The following is an 11193-nucleotide window of genomic DNA, read 5'->3' as shown; positions in this document are numbered from 1 at the left end:
GGTCCCCACCCAGTTCTTCTGGCAGTGCACAGAAAAATGCAGCTCTAAATAACTAGTAACACAAGCCACTTAAAGAGGAAGAAGGGAACCCTAATACTTCCCTCTCTTTAGGACAAAAGGTGACACAGACACACAGGCTTCTTTTGGTTACAGCCTTCTTCCTGACTTGATACTGCTGCATGGAGTACAGCGACACAGGGTGTGTCACAGTCTCCAAATACACCTTCTAGATGCCTTCAGTCTTATTTGCACCAGCCAAAAAACTGAACCAAACTACGCACCCTGAATACCTGTTGCACACTGAGAAAGACATATAATGAATAATAGAAAACAAAAAGATGGGAGAGGAAGGGGGAAAGAAGAGAGCAAAGACAGATCACAAACTCAGTGAGCATGGCGTTCGCTGGCCAAGGAGAATCAAATTCATGATTTCATTCACCACTAATAAATCATCATCTCATAATCATAAAATGAAAGAAAATATAGAGTTCTCTTTGCGAGACACAGATCTCACTCTCCCTGCTACTGCCACTCTTGGAAAACCCGCCCTGCGTTTCTCCAGCCGACAGGCTCCCCACCCCCGTTCCTTACTACACGCCATCCCGCAATAGGAAGTTGTATTTCCCGAAGTCGTCGTCCCTGGGGCAGAGCAGCATGTCCTTGCGGGCTTTGGCCAGTTTCTGTTTCAGCACTTCCCTCCGGTCGAGCCACTCGGTCAGCTCGTCCTGGCCGTGGGCAAAGCGGCACTCCTCTCCTTCGGGGCAGGCCTTGCTCTTCTGGAACCTGCCGGCACAACGAGCACCATCAGGAGGGCAACCCCAGGACAGGGGGCTGGGCTCCCCAGCTGGGATACTCGATCAGGGCCTGCTGAAACATGCTGTGAACTCTTCTTTCTAAGGACAAAGCAATTCTCCTACAAACCCACTTGCTGCCCAGGAAGGCGACACAGAGGCTGGGCATGGAAACAGAGCAGTGAACACAGCAGTTTCTACGAGGGGATTTAGTCAACAGAATGAAACAATGTGAGCTGGAACTGGACCAGCAGGGGTGAGGAGTAACCACCACACAAGACAGGAAATGCCAGGTAACAGCCACAGGAGACAGAGCTTTCTCTCTAACCAAAACAGCATTTTTAACCATCACAAGCCTTCTGAAGATACCTCAAGGCACTGATTCAGAGGGTGCGAGATACTGAAACCATTTAATAAAGCATCTGGGATTCCCCCAAGCATCAGGCCAAGCCAACTGTTGAGAACACCCTGGCTGCTATGGAGGGCACAGACAGGAAGCTTATCTAAAGACACTTGCTTGGGACTGTATTTTTACCAGTCAGTAGTCTGGCTGAGCACCTCTGGGGTCCAACAGCAGCCTTATCATCATCCCATCCTGTCAGGTGACCCCACTCCTCCTCCAAGCAGAAGTCCCTGGGGACTCTGTGAGAGGAGGAGGTGATGAAGGTGGGGGAAGGATGACAGAGACCCCGGGCCTGTTGCCCCGTCCCTGCAGCAGCAGCACAGGAGGTAGATGAGGCAACAGTACCTTTCACAGAGCCGGAATTCACCCATGGGGAAGCGGTAGCTCCAGCAGCTTGAGTCACTGTCCGAGGTGAAGACCTTCTCCTTGTGCTTCTCCGACTGGATGTGCTGCTGCCATTGCTTCTTGCTGTTGCTGTTCTTCCCGCAGAGCCAGCAGTGGTAGCCCATCTAACCAGTGCAGACAGGGCAAAGGGCCAGTCAGTGCGTTGACAGTCACCCTCACTGGCCTTCCCCGTACTGGCACTGCCTCTCCTCCTCTCCTGCCAGAGCATCCTGGAAGCTCCACTCAGTCTACGACCTCCTGCACCTCCCTGCCATGTCATCTTTAGGGCATTGTGCTGCCACTAAGGGGGAGCAGATGAGATGCTCTGTCCATGTCTACCTGCAGCCCAAACAGACTCAGAGAATAGGGCAGCACAGTTGACTGATGTGGATCCCCTGCCCTTGCTGATGGCCCAGGTGGGGTCTGACTGCCAGGTCCCCAGATGCACAGGAAATGCAGGACTCTGCAGGAGACAATCCCTTCCATCAGTCGCCTGGGCTGAGGAGACACATCTGCCTCTGGTTTCCCCAGGCCTCTGTGCTCCCGAGCCAGCTCTTCTCAAAGTTTCTCCTTCTTTTCTGACCGACCAGCAAGAGCTTTGCCAGTTTTCCCAGGAGCAGCCAGGAACCCTGGGGAGAGGCTGAGCCCACGCAAAAGGGAACCTAAGGTAGACTCCTACTGACCCAAGGATTAACAGAAAAGCCATTGCAGAGCCTTGCTGACCCTAGGACAATCTCTTCCCACCTCACCTGTGCTGCTCCAAGCTGACCATTTAACCTACAATGCCACAGGCTCTTTCCCATAACAGCAATGCAGTCCCTGCTAGCTCACACCTGGAGCACAGGAGAGGGGCAGGCTGTCAGTACTGAGAAGGAAGGATGAAAGCAAGAGATCAGCTGATTACCATGATGTCAGCGTAGTCAGTGGGCATCTGGATCTGTTTCTCCCCTTCTCGTGAGGTGAGCGGTGTCCCCTCTCCAGGCTTCCCAGGATTGTGTTTCTTCAGCCACATGTCATAGGTCTGCTGCATATCTAGAACTGCACAAAGGTGAAGTCACTCACACAAGCTCCTGCACCATCGACAAACTATGGGAAAAGGAGGAACCCTGGGACAGCCCTTCCCACCCCTCTCCAATGCAGCAGCACCTGCCATCAGGCTGAAGGCCTGTGCTCAGGAGGCTCGATGTCACCTCCTCAAATGAGGGCCCTGGGGAGAAGAACCAAATTCACACCACTCCACCTGGTGTGGCAAGGTGTCTTAAGCTGTGAGTTGAGGTGCAACCATGATAGCAGAAACACAAAGCATTCAGGAATGAGTGAAAATGCCCTAAGACCTCCATGGACTTTACCCCACAAGGCAGTTCTCCATCAGGCCTCATTCTGCTTGACCTCAGCAGACAACTCACTCCAGACAGGGAGCTAAGGCAGAGACTGGGGAGGAAGACCTAATGATAGCTTGCCCCAAGCTCAAAACCTGCCCAGATGACTGCTGTTGATGTCTCTTGGTGCTTTTTGCTGAAACACACTCAGCATACCAGTGGGAAGGAAAAATTTGGGTGGAAGCTTTGACTGCACATCTACCTTTCCATGAGCCTCCTGAGAGAGGGTATGGAAACATAAATGTTTGCAGACACCGATGTGATGCTGTGTGATGTGTTAGTGATTTACTCCTTGCTAAATGGGTAATTGAGGATCTCAAGGCAAATGGGGATAATGAATGCAAATTCCCCCGAACTTAAACAACACTGCTGTTCGAAGATTCACCTTCGTGCTGGAGCAAACACACCCTGACTGGTCTGCTGTGCTTTAAGGGCCTCAGCAATGAAATGAATTGGAACTGCAACAAATAACAGTGTTTGGCCCAGCAGAGAGAAAGACCCTCCCATCCAAGCATTAAGACCAAACTAACTCAGGGCAGGCTGAAACCCTTCAAGCTTTCCAGCATCTCCCAACAAGGCTAGGTGAGCACCTGGACAACTGGGCCTTACAAAGAGAGCCTTTTTTTATTTAGACTTGTTTATCCAAGTCTCTATAAACAAGGATTGCTGCCAGAGTGCTGGCTATCCAGGACATGGGCAGTCGCCCAGTTCCCCCTAAAAGGTAAGCTGGGAGCCTGCATAATTCATTCCAGACAAGCTCCTCCATGAAGGCACCACCCAATGATTTCTCATTCAGGATCTCCAATCTACTCCTTTGCATACAATGCCATGAGCAGGGAGTGCCACAGCCCAAGAGCAAGGGCTATGAGCAGAACTGGGCAAGAAAGCCAAGGCAGGTACAAGACAGACAGGAAAGATACAGGAGCAGCTACAGGTCAGGACTGGTGCTTTGGCAGAGCTCCATGTGGAGCCAGGCACGGGGCAGTACAAGAAACTGGAAGGACAGTGCAGGGTGGATTCAAAGAGCTGTAGAAAGGGAGGGCAGCAATGGAGCAATGCAAGACATGGGACCAATGTGCAGTAGTCCCAGAGTGAGGGACTCAAGATATGCATGCAGATTTCTGACAAAAGCAGATCTAAATTACTGTGCACAGACCTGCCCCATAGTCCCACCTAAGTTCATGGAACCAGCTCTATCCAACTTCATTCTCTGTTGTCAAGACTACGTCTTTACAGACCCTGAATCCACTGCCCAAACGTCCTCTTCCCTCTCCCCAGACTCTCTGGCCCATGTTTCCCCCACTCACTTTTATTTTCCTTCATGAAGGTCCACATGTCTCTCTCCTCGGGGCTGTGGGCAAAGGAGCAGTTGCCCACATACTGGCATTTCCTGCCATTTTGTGCATGGATACACAACTGTTAAAAGACAAAGAGCAAAATTTAGCATCTGCACAAACACTCCTTACTAGAGGGGAAAGTGGATTCAAAAAACCAGCTGGGGCATCAAATTGCACACAGGAGAGGTAACACACAGGACATTTAATATGTCATTAACTCCATGCTTCTTTTCCTCAAGCTCTTGATGATGTCTAGGTTAGGTTTTCCCTAGAAAGATGCAGGCACCTCAGTCCAGCATCTGATCCCTCTCTTGTCATTTCCATCGGCAACCCAGTGCAGGTGTGCATAGTGGGCCCTGGGCAAGACAGCATGGAGCAACCTGAACCGACTCAACAGTGTCTCCTGCTGGTCAAGCTGCTCGTCCCCAGAGGTGACTCATTCTCCAGCCATCTCCAAGAGAGTGAAGAGTAGCCTTATGGGTGGGTTTGACTGCACTAGCACACAACTTTACAGCTACCAACAGTGTCACTGCCAGAGAGAATGAGAAGTTTTTCAAGCCTCATATTTACTGATGGTCCCTTCTCCCTGGTCCTGTCACCAGAGGAGGACAGCAGCGTGGAGACCAGCTGGCCCATACACACTGGGGGCAAGAGACAATGCTGTTCTTCTCTGGCTGGGGCTGGGTGGGAGCTCACGCAATGCACACACTTGTATGGCAAACTGCTTTGCTGCACGAGCTGCAACTCACCTGCTCCCTTTGTCTCGTACTGCAGCAGCTGTAAATACCTCTTGCTGCCCCACTTAAACTGGAGCAACTGGCCTGCTCAAGTTCTTACTTGTGGCCTTGTGCCTGCCCATGGACTAAGGGGCAGCAGATCCCAAAAGGAAGGGGTAGAGGATCTTTCTCCTTTCAGGAAGGAAGGAAAGGGAAAGACAAACTATCAATCACCATTTCAGGGCTGGGGTTTGGGGTTGCATATCTGTAGTTTTCATCATAGCACGTGGCTTTTAGCTGAGTAGTTTTGCTTTCAAAACACATTGTGAGCAAGTTTGACAATCTACAGCAGCACAGCCACAGCAAAGCCAGGGATGGGCATCTCCCAAGTGTTCCATCTCGCCTCTCACCCACATTGAGAAACCCTGGCGTAAGGGGAGACTTAAATTTCACTTCCAAACCCTGTGCCAGCCACTTCTTGAGATGGTGACTGCATTAACAGCAACATCAGAAACCTGCATACATGTGTAGAGTAATTTAAACAGGTGCTCCTCCTTTTCCTGGTCCATCCTTTTGCTTAACATGTTGCCATCAGTCTGTCCTTGCCTTCCTCCTCAGCCAACTTGTGCCTGCCTCCCTGCCATGTCTAGAAGGGACTAGCCCTCAAAGCACTGCATCATGGTGGGATGGAAGGGGCACCTGGCCGTGTCAAGCACGGAGCTTACATCATACTGCTGTGGGAAGTTGCGGATGGAAGGCAGTGGCCGGACAGACACCCACTTCTTCTTCGCTTTGGACATCACCAGCAGGACGCGACGTTCCTTTGTCCAACTGAAGAAGAGAGAATAAATCAAGACAGGCAAAAGGAAGTGCAGAACAAGGTTTTGTTTTCCTCAGAAACCCTTAAATATCGAGAGTTGACCAGATCCTCCTGTCCAGCTTGTCCCTGCACTATCCAACTGCTTCTAGATATGCACATCTGTGACAGAGAGGCCACAAGAAGTGTGTTTAAGTAAGATTTCTCCCTGTACTTATACATATTTCCTGGGGTAACTCTTCTCATAAAGCCAAAGAAGTCTCTCCCAAGTCTCACACAGCATCACCGAGGATTACTGAACAGCTGCATTCCACCCTTCAACACAGTCAATTCTTGTACAATTAGATCCCTGAAACACATTTGGGAATATTTTCTGCTTGAAAGGTGCAGCAGAAATGCAAGTCATTACAAGCACTGTCTTATGAACAGATGCCAGGAAGTATTAATTCTTCTGCAGCTCCAGCAAGCGATTACCAGGAGATACCCTGGACAAAACTCCTAGGTCTGTTCAGCAGCTGCACTAGGAGGTGTTATCCTTCCCATTCCAGGAAGCAATCCTCATCTGCTCACTGCCTCCAGCAACTGCTGCTTCTGTCTGTTCTTCAACAAAAGTCTTACATTTGCAATAGGATGCTGGACTGTGCCTTTGCAGCTTGTGTTATCAGAAGTCAAGTCCTATAAACCCTCCCATCCCATCCTGCCAGGCTGCCTGAGTGAGATGGGCCACAGTTTCCATGACCCAGTGGTGACTTCCCAGCTTGTATTGCTCTTCAAGAAAGATGGGGACAAGTAGGGCCCATGGCAATAGGACAAGGGATAACAGTTTTAAATTAAAAGAGGGTAGATTCAGACTAAACATAAGGAATAATTTTTTTACAATGAGCATGTTGATACACTGAAACAACCCAGAGGGATGGTAGATGCCCCATCCCTGGAACCATTCAAGGTCAGTCTGGAGAGGGCTCTGAGCAACCTGACCTAGTTGAAGATGTCCCTGGTCATTGCAGGGGGCTGGAATAGATGACCTTAAAAGGTCCCTTCCAACACAAACCATTCTATGATTCTATGATTTTGTCAAACCAAACATCCTCACAGGCTCCAGGGAGCCAGAAGGTGCACACAGACAAGACACACATCAGAAAAGAGCAACCCAAGCAATGAAAGAGCCAAGGAAACAAATCTAAAAGGAAGCAGAATACCTCGAATCTTTGCTAATAGTGCAGAGGAGAACTATATTCTATATTTCTAAGAAGAAATTGTAGCAAATGTGGAAAAAAGGGAACTGTGGGAGCTGGACTGAATGCACCAGGAGTAACAGTCTGCACAGTCCTGGCAGCAAAGAGTAGAGAAGAGAGCTGGAAACTGGAAAACAGCTATCTGCAATGCTTGCTATAGTGACAAACACCCCGAGGAGTGAGAGGCTGCTAGGAAACCTTACAGCCTCTTCCAAAGAGGCCAAATGGAGCCCTGGAGAAGGTAAGAGAAATTCCTGCCCTTGAGGAGGGGTGGGGGAAAGAGAAGGTTGCATTGCTCACCAGTGGCGGGCTTTGGCACTACAGTACTTGAGGTCTTTATCTGGCTCCACCAACTGCCCATTCCTCCAGCACTGGCCACACACAAATTTCATCTGAAGGTCAAAGGTACTTGATGTGGGAGTCCGAGCAGAAGCCTGTTGAAGAGAACCACAACCTCAGGCAAGCAGAGCCAAAATGCACCTCCCAACGTGCTATGGAGATGCTGGCAGCTTCCTGCATGCCTGTGTGCCAACGACAAGCCAGATTAAATCACAGACAGCCCCATTCTCCTTTGCTAGTGTTAGCTGCTGGCCCGTTGAGATACCAGACAGGAGCAAAACTACCACTTGCTTCAGCATGATTTCCTGGGCTTTGACGACTGGCCAAAAGCACAGCCAGCCTGGCAGCTTCAAGCATTGACCAGGCCTGACTGAGAATCCCCCACAGGGTATCTCCATGTACAGACAAGCTCTGTGAAATCTGCCCCAGTACTTAATCTCCATTTCCCAGCAGAGAGGGCAATCCACATCCCCCTTGCTGCCCTGGGAGAAAGCTCAGTCATACAACTGAGACAGCCTCCTTGGGAGGAAGTCAGGCAGTGCCACAGCAGAGGACCCACCGCTCCTGCTTTTGGACCATGAGGCTTATGACATGTCTAGTATTGGGAACACTGAAGTCAGAGCTGGGTCATCTTGTTGATATCCTTCCAAGCCATTTCAGGGCAGATTTTCCATCTTTCACAATTCCTTTGCACCAGGTTTCACAAGCAGTTAATCATGATCTCTGGACAGAGGTACCACCATCAATGCACATACTTCATGTCCTCTCAGCCACTTGACTTCATTGGCCTTCTACCTGTCTCCATGAGAAGGCTGGTTTGGGATTATGACTAACAGATTGTGGAGGAAAAAAAAAAAAAAAAAGGAGCCAGTCCTGTATAACCATTGCCTTGTGTTTTCTGAGCAAGTTTTTGGAAAGCCTTTTGCATTCTGTATCACTACAGGAAGACAAGAGGCTGGAGTGTCCAGTTAATTTCCAAACCAAAGAGCAAACCTGACTGGATGCCAGTGGACCTGGGCACAGGAGTACGTGAGGGTCCAAAACAACATCCCAGTCATTAAGCCAACTGTGAAGCACAAAGGTCACAACCACATAAGCAGCCCATCCCAGCTGCCATGCCTTGAAGTGTTCAAGATCAGGCTGGATCAGGATTTGAGCAACATGGTCTAGTGGGAGGTGTCCCTCTCCATGCAAGTGGATTGGAACTAGATGATCTGTAAGGACCCTTCCAACCCAAACCATTCTTTGATTCTATGACTTCTAACCCTGAGAATCTAATCATGAGCAGACAGACAAACCACATCTTTGAGGAGCAGACTTCTGCCAGTGATTGATTAACAGTAGCATGGACCCTACGTGCATCCCCTGGCAGAGCAAAATCTGCAAGCACAGGCAGTGCAGAATCAAAGCATCTCCTGGGAAACGCCGCATAAGCCACCGACAACCACTCATCCTACAGACCTAGTCTATTGGAGAAGAAGAGCTGACTTACAGAGGTCCTCCATCACTGTGAAAAGCTGACTGGAGAGCTGACCTTTGCCAGTGCTGACTAAAAGAGGCCACCATTGCTCTGATGTCCCAGCAAAACAACCCTTCCAGAGAACCATCATCACTCTTGAAAAGCAACAGTGATTATAGCCTACTCACCTGCAAGACGGCCTTCCTGGTGGCATCCAGCACATGACTTGTCCATCTGTCAGCTTTCACCAGTGCTGCTGACCACCAAGAACACATTAAAGTGGCTGGCTGCAGCACGAGCAGGGTTGAGACCCCAGGTATCACAGAAGGCAATAAGGTGCCTCTCTCTCAGACGTGTGGCCTTTGAATAGTAGTTTTAATCTCCACTTGGTCTCTAAAGGAAATAACACTATAGCTCACCACTGACCCACCAAACTTAATCTGACAAAATGGCACCTTTTATCAGCCACACATTATCTGCCATATAATCCTTCAGACTACAGATCTCTTGGCACAGCCAGAAAGCTTGGCTCAAATCTACTGACCCAACAAAAATTAAAACTGAGTGACTCCAGAAGGCACAATAGATGAGACAAAAAGAATAGCCTGGTCATCCGGGCTGTTTTTTCCACAAATTCTTAACCAAAGGAAGCCCCATACATTTCTTCATCCGAGTCATGCAAACTGCTGGTCAATCCAGTGGGCCTGTATGCTCCCAGGGGATTAGGAGCCAAGTGAAAAATCAAAGCTGCTGCTGTTGCTGCTACGTGACTGTAAAGGCAAGACACATACCTGGCAGGCTGCTGACAACCAACAGTGTGGAAATTAGTATCACATGAGGCTCTAGCAGATGAAGCCAGGCAAAAGTGCCTCGAGCTGTGGCACCACCCCTTGCTATGAAGCCAGACAATATAGTGTTAGCTATGCACCATGGCAACCAAATAAATAAAAGTCTTTGGCACGACAGCTCTCCACTTCAGGCTTTGCAGAAAGCAGTGGCCCCAGCATGGCCACTCACGTCTCCCAACTTCAGAAACTCCTCTCAGGGACACTGAACTGCTCTCTGGAGAAGCCACATGCCTCAGGGGACTGTATGAGAAGACCAGGTTACTCAGCCACCTAACCAAGTGTGTAAGTAAGTATTAGAGACTTTCCTTTCCTCTCCATGCTTAAATTCCTAATTCTGAGGCCAGTTTTTATGGGGGTTCTGTAGCTGGCTAATGGAGTAAATACAGACTAGCCCTCAAAAAGCAAAAAAATGAGGGCTAAAACCCCTCAATTCCTAGGAATGAGATGGGAGGGCATGAACCTACTTATTACAGTCTCTCCTGCTGACTGCCTCTTCAATCTGCAGCCACTGGGTTCACTCCTACAGCAGCCTCTATGGGCCCATACTTGTGGGGTCAAGTGCAAGAACCCTGGCAGGTGTTTAGCAAGGAGTGTATCTTCATCTTCCACTCCTTGCTGAGTCTCCTGATCTGTATCACCACAGCTGCTGGGTCCCTGTATGTTGCCTGCCTTTTGTCTGCACAACTGGATAGCTCCAGCCACTAACCAAGTCCAACTGGCAGCTGTGACAAAACTGCAGCAAAATCCCTGGGAGCGACTTTGCTTCCGCTGACCGGAGGGCACTGGGGTGAGAGAGGATCACATGGCATGGTGGGAAGGAGGGGTCTGCTTTTACAGCACTCCTGGGAAGTTGTCTTTGCCAGGCAGCTAACTTTGAAAGTTGGAAAGACGCTGAGAAAACTGAGTCACGTTAGCCTGCTTGGACGGGAGAAAATAATGGCAAAAGTAAACATCTCTCAACAGATACGTTAGTCCTGTCCCCGGGGTCTCTGGCAGCAAGCCAGTGTCTCATCCCAGAGCACAGCCCTCTGGCTGAGTATGCACTGATGCCAAAGCCATGGTTTGATGTTGCAAATACATGTGTCTAACCAACTTGACTCTGGCTCCCTGCACAGTGCCAGTGCCAGGCTGCCCGTCCCTACAGACACCTGATGGTGCCGCTGGTAGGCACTTCCGGACTGTACCAACAAGGCTGCTGCTTTGCCTCTGCACAAACCCATGCCCTGCAAGGGTGGAGGGGGCAGTCCAGCTCTGTGACAGGCATCTGTGGGGCACAACCAGACCTTGCCATTGGCCATCAGTCCTAACACTGTCCACAGGGGCCAGAAACTGTAGCTCTCTGTCCATCCCCTGACAGCTGCTGTCGCAGGTGCTGGTGATTCTTGCCCTTATCCTGTGCCCCCTGCAAGTCTCGACAGCCAGAAATGAAATCCTGGCTCAGCATTCAGATCCCACTTGCTTCAGAGGACAGCTCTGACTATGCCT

The 11193-nt window shown here is 49.9% G+C and overlaps 1 protein-coding gene across 1 annotated transcript in view; it reads right to left on the bottom strand.

The window, feature by feature from the left end:
• Positions 1–590: 590 nt before the first annotated feature.
• The window catches only part of ZC3H7B (zinc finger CCCH-type containing 7B), a 40782-nt gene continuing 30179 nt past the window's right edge, over positions 591–11193 (bottom strand). The window contains exons 18-23 of the mRNA XM_009996353.1: positions 7363–7496; positions 5736–5841; positions 4265–4373; positions 2483–2616; positions 1540–1703; positions 591–783 (exon numbers count right to left, since the gene is read on the bottom strand). Coding sequence (XP_009994655.1) covers positions 591–783; positions 1540–1703; positions 2483–2616; positions 4265–4373; positions 5736–5841; positions 7363–7496 — 840 coding nt within the window. The remainder of the gene's footprint in view (positions 784–1539; positions 1704–2482; positions 2617–4264; positions 4374–5735; positions 5842–7362; positions 7497–11193) is intronic.

Source organism: Chaetura pelagica, unplaced genomic scaffold, assembly GCF_000747805.2.
Source record: "Chaetura pelagica isolate M959 unplaced genomic scaffold, ChaPel_1.0 scaffold414, whole genome shotgun sequence".
Classification (NCBI taxonomy): Eukaryota; Metazoa; Chordata; class Aves; order Apodiformes; family Apodidae; genus Chaetura; species Chaetura pelagica.
The sequence above is the reverse complement of the archived record's forward strand: the minus strand, read 5'-3'. Positions and strand labels throughout refer to the sequence as shown.